Source organism: Phaethon aethereus (assembly GCF_964289735.1).
Source record: "Phaethon aethereus genome assembly, chromosome: 4".
NCBI lineage: Eukaryota > Metazoa > Chordata > Aves > Phaethontiformes > Phaethontidae > Phaethon > Phaethon aethereus.
In genome coordinates this window covers 77,621,612-77,640,321 of record NC_138578.1, presented here as the reverse complement: position 1 = coordinate 77,640,321, position 18,710 = coordinate 77,621,612, and the positions used below count along the sequence as shown (strand labels likewise).

General features: G+C 38.4%; 1 protein-coding gene across 2 annotated transcripts in view; it reads right to left on the bottom strand.

Annotated features, from left to right (window-relative positions):
• CTBP1 (C-terminal binding protein 1) overlaps positions 1–10,610 on the bottom strand; it is a gene marked incomplete at both ends in the record, with an annotated part of 196,199 nt that extends 185,589 nt beyond the window's left edge. For both annotated transcript variants that reach the window (XM_081999169.1, XM_081999170.1), the window contains one exon: positions 10,553–10,610. In XM_081999169.1, the coding sequence (XP_081855295.1) occupies positions 10,553–10,610 (58 nt within the window). The remainder of the gene's footprint in view (positions 1–10,552) is intronic.
• Between the last annotated feature and the right edge of the window lie 8,100 nt (positions 10,611–18,710).

Below are 18,710 nucleotides of genomic sequence, written 5' to 3'. Positions count from 1 at the left end.
CCCTAGGCACGGACCGACTCACCAGCACACAGGCATCTCGGGCCCAGCCTTATGAGGGGTGCTGGGACTGGAGGCACTGCACATGAATTTCTTGAATAAAGCACCATCGTGCCTGCTATCTTTCTGCAAAACAGGGTCCAGCTGATGCGTGCATCCGTCTCCAAAAAAGCTAGTTCTGTTTGAGGATCCTGCCTTGTCTTAAATACGAAAGGCACTCTAAACTGTGCAAGAGGAGGGAAAATTAAGATGATCTTAAAGTGTGGCGGGGACATAAATTTTATCCATAAAGTACAATGAGATTTCAAGGTGCTGATGATTTTAGATGGGTTTTGAAGTACTGAGACACCTGCCTTCCCCATAACTCTGAACTTTGGGTGTCTACATCCTTTTGCAGGTCTGGACTGAAGCATGTTGCTAGGCTGCCAACAACTGCCAAGCAACAAACCACAGCACGTCGATTGAAGTCATGCTTACGATCCAACATATTGAGCATGTTTTATTGTTAAGAAATCGATAATCTGTGTTTTCATAATCAAACATAAAATTTGATCATATTTTTCCCAGGGGAAAAACAAAATATGAATAAAAAGACCTGTAAATCATTCTTATTGCCCTTCCAAAGTAAAACTTACACAGTCATTCTTCAATCTGTTATAAAATCAAATAAATTTCAGTATTAATGAACAAAGCCACTCACATTGCACAACATGTAATTAAGATTCCTACTACTTCTTTCTGAGCTCCTTCTATTCATTGCCCCACCAAATTATTAAAACAAAGCAGTTACTATGGTAACTAATTCATTCTCTGCATTATTATATTGTTTCTAAACATCAGCATTTAGTCGTTCTGACTTACATGCCCCAAATTCCAGTTTGAAATCCTAAACTTTTGTCTTGTTTGTCAGAAAAGCCCTTTACAATCTATGCATTCATGCAGATAAGGATAGCTGGAGTGCAGCTGCCTCGGTTTATTGCAAGAAGGAACTGTTACTAAATTATTTGAGCTTGATAAATTGATGGTGCCTGCCTGCAAGTGCGGTGCAGCACTCAGGGAACAAGCCTGGGAGTTTGTGGAGCTCTACACAAGCAGGCAAACATGACCATCTGCAGGTTAGACAACAACAAAAAAAATGACTGGCAGATGTTGTGGAAACTGAGTAACACCTGCCTAAGCGGTATTTGATACCCAGAAAAAAAACCACATGGGTATGACTGATGCAATCTTCAAGAAAGAAAGGAACGGCAGGGAACAAGAAATAGCGATAAAATTGCCTGGGAAAAAGTTTTATTCACATTTAATACAACTATTTCTTAAAATATACACTCCATGACAAAAAGAGACATTTATCATGTATTTAATTAACACTTACAATTATTTTTAATAACCTATTAACAGGAGTCATAGACTATTTGTATTTGAGTGTCATCATCTAGCACACAAGGAAACTTTCTGAAAAATACAGGTAGGATCAAAAGAATAAAGAGTCTTTCCTCTTCATCTTTTGCTGTCCTACTGCCATCACCTGTAATTTTTATTGGGTTTTTTGGTGCGTCTCCATTTAATTGGCAGAATGAGAAGTTTGAAAATTCAGTGCATAGGATGCTACTTTGAAAAATAAGCATCAGGAAAGGGAAACTTGAGTAATTTGAACAGCTAATTTCTGGCTTAAAAGAAAAAAACACAACAGAAAACCAAAACACATCTACTCAAAGTCACAAGCAATTTAAATTTAGTTCTCACAGGAAAGGAAAGAAGAAGGAACCTTCCTATTTAAGCTTCCGAGCAGGGTCACAAACCACTACACGGCTCTGGATCTACAGTGAATCACAGAATCACTAAGGTTGGAAAGGACCTTCAAGATCAAGTCCAACCATTAATCCAGCGCCAACGTGTCCCCTAAACCATGTCCTGAAGTGCCACATCCACACGTTTTTTGAACACTTCCAGAGATGGTGACTCCACCACCTCCCTGGGCAGCCTCTTCCAATGCTTGACCAGTGGTACCAATGGACACGCTTTTACCCGCTGCAAATGTCAGGTACTTTCAGTTAGCAAAGCCTCTTTTTTTAAAGGGATTCCAAGTGTATTACAACAGCCTGCTGTTATTTATATCACAGTAACTCTGAAAATCTCCGACTGACTGTTTTCTGTCAAGGAAAAAGAAAAGGCGGAGAGGCAACTTTTGTTTTCTAACCTGCTAACTGAGTTCAGAAGAGCTAAAAGATAAAATACAGGTTTCTTCACTCCAAATGACCTGTCTGTCAGACCACAATGACTTTTCTAGGAGGAGAGAGATCTCTGCAAGATATTCTTCCCCTGGCACAGCCTCCATGCAATTCCTCCTCTTTACAGAGAGGCACCGTTCAAGTTCAGCACTGACCTGGTGGAACAAGGACGGAGCAGCAGATGCCTTCAGCACTAGAAGACTGTCTCCACTTTTATTTTCTTGTTTCCACTTGCATAATCACACTCCCATCCTGACTGCGCTACGGGAGGAAACAAAATAAAATCCTTTTTTGCATCTCAGACTGTACTTCCCTAAGGATGGGCACTGTCTCTATGAAAGCTGAACATGTCTGCTTTAATTAGATGACTATTTAAATTTTTCAGCATGTTTACCTAGACACTTAATCTTTGTACAGTTCAATTTTCCAGAGCAGAGTGTAAAGCAACGTATAAATCTAGGGCTTCCCGAGCAACTTCCCTGACCCCAGGCAGAAATAAGTATATGTTACCACCAAGTACTTAGACTTCTAAAGCTTTTGAAAGTTTTACCAGGCACTCTTCTACACTGCATAAAAGCTAAATATCTAGTCCAAAAAGCTCTTTAAATTCTCCAAAGATTACTCAGGAGTTAGATAGCTAGGTGTGGTTGAGTATTGGATTCTGGTTCAAATACATATTAAATTAAAAATACAATTATTACAACCCTGCAACCTAGTTTCAAGCTATGTTGTTTACTGTATTTAGCACTTTCTTTGACACTAACATTAAAGTAGTTTTCACTTTATTATAGCAGTAAGACGCAGTGCTCTGGATATGTAGCTGAATGTAGCTGCTGTCACAAGCAAGAAGCATATTTTATTTCAGTATACCAAGGAAAAATATAATTATACAGCTAAAATATGTAATGCTGGACAACACAAAACCACAGCTTTTCTTTAAAACATTCATAACTTAAATCAGTGACCTGAATGTTTCAGCAAAATTTAAAAACCTCGCTGAGATTCTCTTCTCTGTAGTTTTTTTCTCCCTAGTTTTCTTGTTAAAATAATGCTTTTCATTAGCAGCTACTGTTCAGCATCATTTAGGGCAAAATGGGCTTTTAAGCTAATTTTCTTTTCATACAGCTTACATTGTTACTAGTAATACCCCTGTAACATTGCCGTAGCTTAAGTGCATGCAAATTCCAAAGGTGTTTAGGTAGCACATAATGCAGGTTCAAATTAAAAAAGCAGGTTACTGCAGGAGCCCAAAAGAAAGCCAAAAACACCTTGCACCGTAAATACTGAATATTAAGGATAAAAACAAAACCCAAACATAAGCCTGTGCATAAGCATTTCAACTATAATTGTAATGCGATAAAGGATGTTTTTGCATTGGGGTAAACATAACCCAAATATATAGATAACTTTCCTTAAGGTGTGGTAAGTGGCAAATGATCTTGTTCTGTGATGATTCATGGAGGCATCATGTACATTTTATTATTTCTATGACCTTCAGTGACTTATCTTATACCTTAGAATAGCCCTCCTGTTCTTTGAAGACAACTCTAATAGATTAAATATTTTTACCTAATTCTCTGTATTTCAATCTCAAAAATATTTTCAAAGTTCTCACAGCAAAACACATTAAAATAGTGTTGAATTGTTAAAAGACCCTTGTATGCAACGCAAGAACGTATGCATTTTTATTTTAAGGCACTTGTATCTGAAAGTGCCTTGGTTTATTCATAGAATATTCTGCCTGAGTTATTCATAGAAAACTGTGCTTGCTTAAACACTTTCATTTGTTACAGTTGAAAGATTTGATGGCTGTTCCTGCAGAAAGATTTCAGTAGCTTTTACTACCTGATTCGTAATTTAATTTATACTGGATTGCTGGGGAGAAAAGGAATTTTCTCCAGTTCAAAACCCTTATTTATTTGCTGAAGGCACTTAAGGTTAGAAAATCATGTTTTTGTGAAGGTTAATTGGTACTTTATGAAGGAGCAACTTTCACTTCAGAAACAACAAATGATAAAATATTAGGAATCTTTTAGCTCCCTCTGCTGCCCTAATCCTTCAATAGGACTTCTTCTGAAGTCTGTCAAAAAGACACCAAGCAACTAGGCAGCCCATTCATCTCTTTTTAAGAAACACTTGGTGTGCTTAGTGTGCCTACTACTAAGATCGGTATGCATAAAGAAAACCCCATGAACTACCGCGTGATTCACAATTGTCTGCACATTTTATTATTTCCTTCCTTTCTCTAATATCTGCAGCGAGACAACCACAAGCATCTTCAAATTTGGATGTCAGTTAAGAAAACTGAGAGCTCGTTTTCCAAAGAACTTGACATCTGCAATTCCCAGTTAGGTAAGAAAGAGCTAAGTGTACTCACTGCCTAGAATCATTTATTCCTCCTTCCTCTATTTACAGATCAACTTACACAGTATGTACCAAGTTCAGTAACAATCCTTTTTTAAATTTAGGGAAAGCCCAAGCACTGCCAAAGGAGGCAATCTCCCTCATTAATATGCAGAAAACTTAACCTAATTTCACAACTGCAATGGGTCAAATCACAGTTTACGCAAGCCAGAAAGGCTCCATCAGTGGTCATGAAATAACACTTGATATTTGTCAGTCTTGTACTTTCCACTTGTTAAGAAGCCAAGCTCTCTATTACATGCACAAGAAAAAAAATCAGGAAAGAAAATGCATTTTTAAAGTAAGTCACTCTGTATTTCCAGATTTCTTTATAAATTTGGAAAGAAGAAAACCAAATTAAATTCATACCTGATTTTTTTTCTCAGCATTCCTCCTGGAACCATCAATATACCACATCAACTATGAATTGAGGATTCATCTTATTAAATCTCATGCTATATAGCACCACGAGAAGAAGAAAGAAGCTTTAAAGACACAGATGTTTTCTTATGAGGAAAGAAAGCCTAGACCATATCTTTGAAAAGGAACTATTCCTTTAGCGTGCATTTTTGCTGTCCTTCAAAGGGTGTAACACTTGTTTATTTGCCAGCAGTCGGACCTTCCCAAAGAAAGACTGCCCTTCATAAAAGCTAAAGATAAGAGATTTTATCTGAAATCTCAGAAACCCATCCCATTACTGTGCACTTTCTTTTCCAATTTATGATCCCAACCAAGTAATTCTCTTTTCTTAAGTAATAAAGCAGCACTGTTAAAACAGCTAAAATATATTTCAAGTTTTCTTCTGGGTACTTTCAAAAAGGAAGAGGCAACCTGTGTATTAAGAATAACCTTAAAATATATAGTATACCAGTGCTGCATAAAAAGGAAGAAGATTTGTAATGACTGCCAAGAAGCTCTGAGGTGTGCAAAGCTGCTTTTCTCTTCCTCAAGAGCAGAACTAGAAAAAGATATAGTATCTGTCTGGGGGCATACAGGGTCTTCACAGCCTTGTTGTGCTTGGATACAGTACAGTCTTTGCTACAAACGTCACATATGAGGTGCTCTGGAAAGAAATTCCTGGTTTCAAGCAATCATCAAACTGGAAAAGCCGCTCTCAATTTTGCAGTTACATTTCTGGTATTGTGCTGCAGCAGTTTCATCCCCAATACCTGCGTAAACAAGCAAGAAGAAATGTAAGAGGAGACACCCGTCTCCTCCTGCCAGTTCTGCTGATGTCCCTAAGGTCTCCCCTTTAAAAAAAGAGTCGGAAAAAAGCTTGGAAACCCACCAAAAGCAGTGGCTGACTGAGCACTAGATATTGTACAATGTAATGTATTTACAGAAAATTAATTCATTATGTTTGCCAAGCCCGTACACAGACAATTCAAAGCAGAATTTTCTTCGCACTGTAGCCACCTTCTGTTGCCTTCCTACTTCATCTATCGGCTCCCAGCAAATCCAAGAGAGGTCAGACATCCCCAAGGTAACTTCCAAGCAACGGTCAGTAAAACATACACACATTTAATTAAAGATTGCTAGAATATAAGCAAATACACAGCATTGTTTACAGTTTTGTTACAATATAAAGTACAATAATACCTTAATTAGAGATAACAACTTTTCAAAATGCCAAAAACATTTAGAATTTCTCAAATTACCCACAAAATGAACACATTTTATTTTTGCACTGTGACACTTCCAACTGTTCTGCCAAATGTATACTACCGTAATTATGCTTTGCAATCACCAGCATCACCGGAGAGGGGGACAAAGAACAATATAATCAGGGAGTGATTAATCTTTCGCATGCGTTGATACTATTTATTTTCAAGGGAAGAATCCTAAGTGTTATTTTAGAAATTGTGAAGCGAGTTTAGTATTAGCATCTCAGAGTACCTAGACTCATATCTTTCTGCCCAAGCATAATTCACAGCTACTGGTGGAAGTTAAAAACCAGAATTTAATATCTGGCTTTTTCAAGGGACAGTCTTCAATTTCCATTATCTAAGTAAACTCTAGTTTATAGAACTATATAAACTGGGGTGATAAAGCACTTTTTATACCACGCTTTTTGCCATGCAAGAACATGGCAGACCACTGAAATGTGCAAGAAAATATAATTGCAAACAGCTTCAGGATTAAAAGCAAATATTCAATTTCATATTTAAGAAATCACTGAAGGGAATCATAGGTACCTCAGAGACAAAATTACTTACTCAGCTACATTAAGGGAACTAATTGCTCCCAAAGTAATAGGATCAGGTTTTTTCCTGCATTGAGTAGCATCTGAAATTTAGTAGTACTACTACCATACTATCGTTAACTCACAAGGTAATAGTAAATCCAGCAATGCCTGTTCAATTTGTTGCTTAATTTGCATGATTAATTACTACAAGCAAGTGTGCACATTACCTAAAGCCACAGGAAAGCAGTTCAACCCAAATAACATTTTGCATGCACAGTTATCTACCTTACAAGAGCATTTGTTGTAATCCATTAACTGCACGGAAAAAGCTGTGCGCAACCCCGCGCGCATGTTTATAACGTGAGCATTTCATTTTGAGAATCAGGCCCACACCACTCATTTTTCAGAAGCTGAATTTCCAACTCATGATCAACTCCTCCTCAAACACGGATACACGGATACAAACAGTAATGAAATGCTGTATGTCACCACCAGAACCACACTGGCACCTCTTTATAGATATCATAACATATTAATGTCTGGCCATCACAAGTTTTTTCTGTTAAACAATTATGAAAAAATATGTAGTTAGCAACAGTTAGTAAAACACTTTAACCTAGTTTTAAGTGGAACTTGCAATAAAAAGAAAAAGTGTCTTAAAAAGAATTCTCTTTTGAGGGAAAAGGTTAAAAGAAGCAAGCTATACACAAACTGATGAACAAAAAAGCTGACACAGATCATAGAATGGTTTGGGCTGGAAGGGACATTAAAGATCATCTAGTCCAACCCTCCTGCCATCTTCCACTAGACCAGGTTGCTCAAAGCCCCATCCCACCTGACCTCAAACACTTCCAGGGATGGGGGGCATCCACAGCTTCCCACAAGCTGTTCCAGTGCCTCACCACTCTCATAGTGAAGAATTCCTTCCTTATATCTAGTCTAAATCTGCCCTCTTTCAATTTAAAACCATTACACCTTGTTCTGTCACAACAGGACCTGCTAAGAAGTCTGTCCCCGTCTTTCTTACAAGCCCCCTTTAAGCCCTGGCAGCTGCAATAAGGTCTCCCCGGAGCCTTCTCTGCTCCAGGCTGAACAACCCCAGCTCTCCCAGCCTGTCCTCCCAGCAGAGCTGTTCCAGCTCTCAGATCATTGCTGTGGCCTCCTCTGGCCCCGCTCCAACAGGTCCATGTCCCTCCTGTGCTGAGGGCTCCAGAGCTGGACGCAGCACTGCAGGGGGGTCTCACCAGAGTGGAGTAGATGGGGAGAATCACCTCAGATAAACCATCTTTAATAGCCATACAGCTCATTAAATTTCCTGAGCTTTGTAAAATGTTATGCATATTTCTAAATAATAAAATATTTAGTTTGTGTTATGGAAGGCACATATCAGAGAACTCTGCATATTTAATTTTTAAACCTGAACATGACCATAAGTAGCAAAAAGCCTTTTTAAAACAAACTAATCCCCTACTTTTTATCCCACTTTATGCAGTTGCAGGGATAGCAATTTAAAAACATCAGCCAGAGACATGCTTATAAACCTGAAGGAACATTTGGAAATTTGAACACACAGACACCCAAGAGCAGAATACAGCTCAGGCATTTCAAAGAGCCAAACTGGATTCCCGTAACCATAAAACTTCAAGCATTTTTCCATATCCATTGTTTCACCTCCTCTCCTCTTGTTCATCTTCTGCCTAGTCTTCCCACTCTTTTTCCAACACAACTATCTGCCTAGCATATGGTAAATGGGATTAGAAGGCAGAGGTAGTTAAAGAAACCTTTTTTCCTACATAATTTTTCAACTGGATCAATTCCCTATGCTGCATGGCCACACAGATTTTACCAGTAGATGCAGTGAATTGTGCAGGGCTGGGAAAGACGGGCGAGACAAAAGGCACTGATTAAACAGCATCACTAGATGTGAACATGAAGCCTGGGGGAAGCCACTGCTATTTAAACAGACACAGTGGCTACTTGTCTGTCACCTCTGTCCCTGACAACATTCCTTGTCACATCATCACAGACTCTATTTTCCTTTTAGGTTGTCCCATTGATCAATATAATAAGCCTAAAAGGAGGCTGAAATTCCATCAAGTGGGTTGAGCTTATCTAATTTTCGGCTGCCATCAAGAGACAGGTTTCTCCATCCTCCTCACAGTTTGCCAATTCAGCTCACTAACACAGGCAAAAATAAAAGTTAACATACTGCATTTTTTATGGGGAGGTCAGATACAGAGACCCTAGGATGAGGACTTGAGACTGGGAAAAGAGAAGAGGACCATGCACTGCACCAGCACACCCCTCAGTCATTTCCAGCTGATCTGACTGAAGAGCTGCCCGGAAAGAGGGGCAGCCTTCCCAAAGTCCCCATCCTCAGCAGCCAAGTCCCCAGTTCTCTGAGCAGGGATTAGTCTCCAGTGCGCAGCTTCAACTGACCACCTGGCCAACCAGTCTAGGTGGGACACGAGAAAAGTTTGGACCTGGCAATCATAGGCAGGCTTGCCTGCTTTTAGAAGAGACTAAACAAGGAGATTAACCATCTAAACCAAATGTGGAACTGCAGCCTTTGATACTTTGATGAAATGTCTCTTCCTCTGGCTACGTCAGTGTAAACGGTCCCAGTGCCCCTCGTTGATCCCTTCCAACTGCCCCCTTCAATGCAACTGCTTTGTCAGCTGAACAGTGACCTGGATTGAGGAATTTACCTAAATGGAAACTATACCAACAAAAAAGCATATATTTAGTATGAGTCACCTTCTCAGTGTAGCTCGTTATACAGTTTTACACTCATATTGGCACAAAGAAAGGGGAAAAAACAAGGACAGAAATCAGCTGCCAGGGGCTGCTTACACCAGCACAGCTGCTAGGAAAAAAAAAGTCTCAAGACCAATGCGTGGAGGAGCAAATGCAAACTGCAATTCACTGCTCCAGTATTAGACATGATGCAGAGACCATGAGCCCAGAAGTCTGTGCGCTTTCTCCCGTCGTATCAAAACGGGTTAGTAAAGAAATTAACTATACCTTTGCCTTTTCAGGAGAAGCTAACATTTTAATACAAAAATTCATTTAGCCCAAATCATTCATGTATGTTCTTAGAAATAGTACATCTTATCCCTTGACCTGCTTTCACACCAACTCTAAAAGCAAATGAACAAAGAATACCAGGAATATACAGCTTTGTCATTTGTGACTTACGGTAAAATGCCTGACCCAAATGATTACACTCCTTTTGCTAGAATTCAAGCTATTTTGATTAATGCTTATTACAGTTTGGGGGGCTTCTGGGATTTTTTTTTTTATGCGTTTTCTTTTCATTTGATTTTCTACTTCCTTCCCAGGATCAGATACAGGCTCTTAAAATCAATCTACATGAAGCGAGCATGTAGAGAAAGACCCTAGAGAGCTTTATGTGCTTATCTTACGCTTTTGCGATTGTTATTTTATATAAAAACACAATCTTTCACAACATTTGGGTAGAATACTGTAAAATAGTTAAGTTGAAAGCAAACTTAACTGTAGAGTAATACAGAGTTCACACGCTTATTGCTTTCATTTGTCCAGATCTGTTTTAACGCCAAACCAGCACTTGTGCACAGTTAATATAGTCGCAACAGGAACTGCAACGTAATTAAAAATACACTCAATGACCAAAAGAAGAGTTCCAGGCTCTAGAAATATCAGTAGTCCATGAAATTAATTGACGCAGTTAACATTAGAAATCGAAATATCTAACCTTCAAATATGCGATCCAGACGTTGCCGCTTCACTTTGTGTTTGTCCATTAGAGACATAAGAGTGGAAGCTCAAAGAATGTCTCCACACAGTTTGGTGATGGTCTTCTCAAGCCAGCCACAAGTCAGAAATGCTTACTGTCTTTTATAAACTTATTTTCACCTGTGAACAGAAAGATAACTTCTTAAAACTTTAAAATACAGATCTTCTTCTACCTCTTTCCAGAGAGATGATCTATACATAATTTAAACAATTAAGAAAACACATAAAGTTCTTAAATCATCCTAGGTAACCTGGTATTTCACAACAAACTGCCTTCTAACCATGTAGAGATGCAAAGGGCACAGCACAGCTCAAACAAGCCCGTGTAAGAAACACTCCGAGACAGCTGCTGCGTTCTGCCTTCTGACTCTCAAATACTTTTTCACCCTTTCACTAAACACACTGCCTCTGAAGAAGGCATCTCGGGTAGGCACAGGTACACGACTCCCGTAAAATGACAGAAATGTGTCCACCCGGAATGAAACTGGAAAGCCACACTTCTGCATCGTAACGCTCGCAGCGAGGGAAAACACTTTTTTCATTCTCAACTTTTAAGCTTCCAATGATAACGTAAACCAGTTTTATACTTGGAAGTTGAAGGAAACATTTCAAGGGCCATAGACCCAAGGAAATGCATCACGGTGACAACACAGAACGCCAACATCTATATCAACCCAATGGCATTTAAAGCAGGTTTATGCATGACTAGGCAAGCTCTTTGGCAGCAAATACAACTAAGCACTTTTCAGACACCGTGTAGCTGGGCAAGACAGCATAAGGGTATTGCAAGCAAGCAGTCTGCATTTTAAGCCAAACCACCGAGATGCAGGAAGGGGGGGTGGGGAGAGAGAGAAGGAAAAATTCTCTCAGCAAGAAGCTAATCAGAGCAGTAGACTAGTGAAACGCGCACGAGCAAGTGGATGGGGTAAAACTAACTCTACAGACCCTCTAAAAAGCATAATCAGAGCACTACTTTTATCTGCCTTTAAATATCTCAGTAGGCTTTGAGAAACTAACTCGGAGAACACTGCGTTATGAGCACGGTGACCGTTACAATGAGCCAAATGATCCCCTTCCCTGTTTCTTTTTACCCCTGCCCAATAGCTTTCAACGTCAGTGGACAGCATTAAACGGCCTTACAAGTGACTGAACCTAGAAATTGTCTTTCGAGAGGCTAAACTTTTCAAAAACCAAACACAGGCACATTCCATCAACATATGAAGATTCATGCACCCCGGGTGAAAGGACAAAGAAAAGTATTTTAAACATCAAGAACTACACATTTGCATTACAATAGTTATCTTTCCCAACACTGCCCGGCTTGGTACATTCGTGTTTCTTCGTGTTTCTTTTCATTTAAAATTTTGAGTTAATGTGCAATATTCATCATGTTTTTAACATTTTATTCAGCGTCATCCTCCTCTTCACTTTCCCTCCACACATCTTTCTTTACCCTCCATTCAAGATTCTTCTGCTGTTTTGCGTAATGTCTGATTCCAGCTGAACATAACAACACATCATGAATGGGAGAAGAAAAATGGATGAAGAATGCAGAAGCCCAGTTTCTTCTCTTTAAAAAACAAAAATAATGTTGCCATTTTAGAAATTTTCTATTATATTTCCCAACATTGATTATTCTTACAAAATACAATATTCTTCAATATTGAATGTGGTTGTTATAAGATTGCACAAGCATTACAATAAATCTGACATGCACTTTAAAACCTTAAAAGCTAGCTACATAGCCACCTGCCTTTGGTTCAGCCAACACCCCAAACCTGTGTAGAGGATCAGTCCTTAACTTGTCTTTAATTTATTCCCTTATCACTTCTGTTTTCTAATCCACTTCCTTCAATAGTCACATAGAAAGAGCGAAAGGATAAAAAAACAGAAGCCAGAATATAATGAACATTTTAAATACTAGTCTTGGTTTAAATTTTGATAGCTTCTTTAATTTTTCGTCTTGTAGAAACATATATGCCTGCTTTGTAGAAACATATATGCCTGCTTTGTAGAAACATATATGCCTGCTGGCCTCCTTGTGCTGTGTTGTTTATTCATTCAGCAAAAGATTTTTCCACTGTAGTCATTCTACGTACAAAGCTGGATGACAGCTGTAAAAAACAGACCATCTGTAACTACTGACCAGCCACTGAAAGCGTCACCAGATGTTTTCTATCTGTCTACAGTAGCTTCAAAGCATACCATATAAATCAAGGTTTTTATTTTATACATTGTTTTCAGATTATTTTTATTCACAGTAAGCTGTCATAAGTTTCAAAAAAAACATTTCTGAGAAAAAATTAAATTAACATGTTAACACAGTTCTAAATTTAACCCTCATACACTTTTATTATACTTCATGTTCTAACACAAAGAGAAGATGATGATATGGGAAGCATTTCCCAGAAAAACAAAAGCCTTATCATTATGGGAGCATTAGTTACTGCAATTACTAAACCAAACCACAACATGAATAATTGTATTTGAGAAATTCACTAAAAATACAAGCACACTGCCTAATGAATTAAAAATCAGAATACAAACTACCAAATAGTGTTTAAGATCAGGGTTCTGTAGTCCAACATTTTAAGATGAATTGAGAATGCAAGTGATTTAAGAATATATACTGCTTATCACATACGTCAAGCATTAGCTACCAAGCAACCTGAGATACCATCAATGTGCAGAACTCTTCTGAGCAGTACAAATTTTAGATTAAAATATACACTGTTGAAAACAATATTAGAGTTTTTTCTTTCAGATAATCAGATGATTCCAATGCTTGAAAACATTTTTAAAGAAAATATGCCTCTGGGTATTGCAGTCTGGAGCATTTAGCTCACTCTTGATAAAGAGCTTTACTCTTTCTGAGACTTCAAGATAAAAGGAAAAAGGGAGTCTCCAACATTTTTATAGGAGAGTGAGCAAATTCTGCAGGCTAAAACAGGAATGATAAGGCAACTTTTATTTCAGTTTTCAAAACAGGTAACACTGGTGGTGGAGTAAAAGATAAACAAAACCTGTGAGTGAGAAGATATGAAGGCAGGCCCATTCAAAAAACCATGATCTCTTCAGAGAAAGAGGATGAAAAGGAAGCAAACTAAAACTACAATTTTTTTTAAAAGGCAAACCAGTAGGCTAATTATACACATACTTGTATGGTTGAGACAAACTCCAAATCACTAGGGAAGAACTCACAAACCCAAAAGGTTGCAGCATGCCATGCAGGACCATTTCCTTTGCACCAGTCTAATGGGAGAATTTTGCATGGAGCAGATCACGTTTCTACTAAATTCAAACAGGTGGGGAAAGCCTACCAGAAAAATTGTCAACTGTATATTAGTTAACCCACTCGCAAAAAGATTTAGACTATAAACTCTTCTGAGCCCAGCCTTTCACCTGCACAGCTAGGAAAGGCAAAAGGCTGATTTCTCCCTTTGCCTCGCTGTCAGCCTCCTTTGCAATTGTATGACCACAGTATGAATGCCTGACCTCACATTTGCTCACCTGAACAGGTGAGAAACAGAAACTTTGTGGGTGTTTTGGCCTTTTTTTCCATCTTCCCCTACCCATGGATGCTTGAGTATCTCTTCAGTGAAATGACCAGAAGGACTTGCAGGATCCACACCAGCTTCATGGCTGGATGTCAGATATTCCTAGTGTCTCAGATATTCTGTGCCGCAACTGGTTCCGTGTGGCTAAAAACAGAGCACCAGATTTACAAATTTAAACCATACGCTCTGGAATTCTGAAAACCATTTTATTGACCTCGCTATTCCCAAAGCATGAAGCAGTAAGCTTTTCTGCAAACCTAACTCAATGTACAAACCACAAATAAGAATTACTCACTCTACAACAGTTACTGATGTTCCGTAGAAATTAAGTCGCAAGTTTCAGATTTTCTCCTTTTTTGGGAAAATAGCAGGCTACGACACATACTGAAGACAAGTTAGACTGTGAGAAAGCTATTCCTGAGAAACAGGAATTTATCTAAATTTCAAAATACTTCTCTCTAGTACAGAACAACATAGATTGTGTTGGCAAGAGAGAGGACAGTATCAAGTTGATAAACAGCAGAAAGTAAAGTGACATGTAAAAATGCTAAGTCAGAGAAATTAGCTTAATAAATAGTTCAAATAAAAGCAAAGATGCATTTACATAGTAAAGAAGTCAACTTTCTGAGGCTATGGCCACAGAAGGGCTCTAACTCTGAGAAAGGGTAAAAAAAAGCTGATGATGTACAAGAGAAACATTCTACTTGAAAAAACTCTACAACTTCTAGTTAGACAATTTCTAGTGTCAGTAGCAGCAGTACTGGTTCTGTAAAAAACAAACATTTTGGATCAGAGGAATGGTGGTTCATAATGGAAGTTAGATGATACTGATGTCTTGCTGAAATTACCACATACTACACCTAAACACAAAATATAGCGTTGAGATTAATATCTGAACTCAATCTTTTCTCTTTCTAAAGTTCAAAAGCATTATTCAACAGTACTTCTCACTACGAATTTGAAAAACAGCCGATAAAAATATAGAGGAACCTCAAATAGGAGGATGACAAAGAGGCCAAAAGACCTTTGTTTGCATGTTTCTTCAAAATGCAGCAATAGTGAGATTGCTACAACAAGACTGGAACACCCTATTCCAAAGTTCTGCAGGTCAGTATCTGTTCTTACATTTTATTTTATGCTGCTATCCTTTTCTGGAGATGCTGTGACTAACACCGAAAACCTCGCAGTATATAAAACCATCACACCACTTTCACTGTACTCAAAACTACTCTTGCAAAGATTTAAACTACAGTTAAAAATAAGTGTGCCCCAAAGAGCAGAATAAAAAAAGATTAATTACCAGAAGAAGTAGTATTAGGTCAGACTTTCTGTGCAAAAATTGAAGTTATTCCATCTTGTCTTACAAAAATTACTACTGAATTAAGAAGAAAATATATAATTATATTTGCCTGCCAGACAATTTATCTTGCCATTAAGTGTGGTTAAGCCACTTTGCCTTGCCATTAGATGTCAGTACAGTCTAAGAGAAACTGTACAGGGAGCTTCAAGATCAATAAATTAATAACAGAAGTGAAGCGATTACTGAATTAGACGCCATGAAGAATGTTATATACTATTCCAAAAAGGACTAAAACCCCAAACACTGTAATAGCATTACCTAAGTCTAAGATCATCTACCTCAAAAAAGTTGGAGAACTAGAAAAAGTGCCAGGACCAGCAGCAAGTACAGTCCAAGGCATGGAATAGCTTGCTGAAAAAGGAGAAGAAGAAATACTCCCTCAGCCCGAAGACAACATGACTGTGGGGAATACAACAAATGCATATAAAATATGCACCAAGTCTCAATTCAATATCTAGGGAGCACACAGTGAAATAGTGAGCCAGCATATTAAAAACAACAGGAAGCTTTGTCATGGAGTACGTAATTAAATTGTAAACTTTGGTGTCACAGGTGTCATGGATGCCAAAACTTTCAGTGGTTCTTAAAAGGAATTAGACAAGTTTATGGAAACGCCATCGGCGGTCACTAATAATAATGGCCACGATGCAAACCCAGGCCAGAAATCCAGAAACGGGTAAATGCCAAAGGCAAGAAAAATGCCAGCGCATGCTTGCTTTGTTCTCTTACGTAGCAGCTGCTGCACTATATTACACTGACCGCATGTTGGCTTAGCTCAGCATCCAACAGTTGGCATGAAAGGAGATGCTTCCTGAAGAGCAAGAGCAGAACAAACATGATACTTTCCTTAAGCATCCACTAGAGGCCAGTCTTGGAGACAGGACACAGGACAGATGGACCTGCAGTCCCTTCCAACACATGGGCACACCTTATGTTCTTAGGAAATGCAGGTGTGCTACAAAATGGACTGATTCAGCCATGCAGAAAGTGAGATCCACAGCTCACAGGGTGCACAGAAAACATCCTAACAAAAAAACCCAAACCTGAAACCAGTTATACTATTATGCCTAAAAGATACTGCTGGAATCATCAAACTGACAGTCTCTCCAATATAGATCATAAGAGACATCTAGAAAATCACCATCATTAAAAACCTGTCAGTGCTGTAGACTCTACCATAGTACATGGTAAGCTCTTCCAGCAACAAGTGTCCTTTGTTACTGGCTGCTTTTGCTTCATTGGCAGGTTAGCTTAAAACTCCAGTCACCAGATTTTCTTACAGCTTTGCTCGGCAGACAGAATAACTCCGTGACGTTTTTGCACAGATACCTCTTGGGTATCACCAAGCCATCCCTTGCTACTTGCAGAAGAGACCAGGCTCCTTGATACTCTACTAGAAAGTCATGTTTCATGAACCTAAATTGTGTCAAACCTTGCATCCTTAAATTCAACAGCAAGTCACTACAGTACTGCTCTGCGACTGCCAGAACAAGAGAAAGCCTCACAGGAGCAGTTACATCAATGTCCAGTGCAGAAGAACCTTTACTGCTCTCCCTCACAGTCTTCAGACACATTCTGGGACCGCACCTAAGACAAAAAGACTTTGCACTTGGTTCAGCAGTTTATTTATCACCAGTGCAAAGCTACTTTTTAGGATGAGGCTCTTTGCCCTGTGCGTACAGCCAACAGTCTTTCATTCTGTATTTATGACCTAAAATTTGAACAAATTGATAGAGTACAGTTTATCAAAGGAAATTTGATTGCGTTGCAGCAATCTCCTCTTTTTTTATCACATCAGCAGTTTTTACTGTATTTATCAGTGATGGGGTTTTTTCCTGCTGATAAAAATGTTAAAAATAAGATCGAGAATGCCCCTTGTCAGCATGCCATTAAAAACAAAGCTTATGGGTTTTTGACCTATTTTTTAATGAATAAATTTTTGTCGTATGTTTTTAATCAAATTACTTCAGCACCAAATAAAATGTCTTCCAACATGTAGTATAATAATTTGATAATCATAAGCCCTTATTTTCACGGAACAAGATTAAAAAATGGCATTTTTGAGAGGGAATATGGTGGAAACAGTAGAAGAGGCTGTAATACTAATTCTGTCATTATAAGCTTTTTATGAGATATTTGTCTTCACCATAAGGTTATTTTCCCAAAGCTTTTTTTTTTTCCTTAGCAGCATTCTCTCTCAATTATACATCTGTCTACAAGCCAAAAATTACTCACTACTGAAAATGTATTACTGCAGATGTGTATGACTACAAACAGATGGGAAGCATCTCTGCTAACTCAGATTTCTAGGTCATGAATAAAACTTCATTCAGAAGCTCAAACCATGATTAGAAAAATTACGAAAGGCTGCCTACCTGAGACACCTACATTTTAAGTAAAATTAAAAAGATATCCTTAGTATCAGAAACCACTCATTGCGCAATACAGCTATGCTCCTCATCAAACAGTATTTCCAAAAACTTCAAGTATTCAGCACAAACTTCTTCAGAAAGACTGGCATTAGTGACAAGCCTCAATCTTATTCATGAACAGATTTAAAGGAAATAAAAATAAAAGAGACTGGTGTGGACTTTCTCAGATGATGAATCTGATTCACTCATATGCTGAATTCTTGGCTTTGCCTCCTACTCCAAGACCCAAGCCGTACAAGCCGGTGGGTGCGCGTTCTTCACTTCATCCACCACTGGTTTCATTTGTAAAGCAACACACATACCCCAGCACACAGAGCTACTGCGATACCCTTTTATAAAGTACTTAAAAACTCCCAAATGAAAACCATTTAAAAATGTCAAATAAGAGAGTTGTTAGATCAGTGTTAAAAGTAATCAATTCTGTATTTTTTGAAGTTGGAAATGAAAGAAAATTACACTGAAAGAAGATCAATCTCCACTTATCTTTTTCTGAACAGGCTGAGGAGCAGAAAGCCTCCCTCCCTTTTGGAGAGCTGGATGCAAGAGACAGACAGTAACTGTGTAAATGAATGCATCAAAATCTTAGGGGTTTTGAGAGACAACAGCAGTGAAACTGAACTGCCCCTACAGAAAATAATTCAAAACACAAGATTTTCATTATTTGAATCAGAAACTCAAAATTAATGATATGTATTTAATATTTTAATGCACCTGAGAAAGCATAACAGGATGCAAGGAATTAGTCATTGCTCATGACAATAAAAAGGC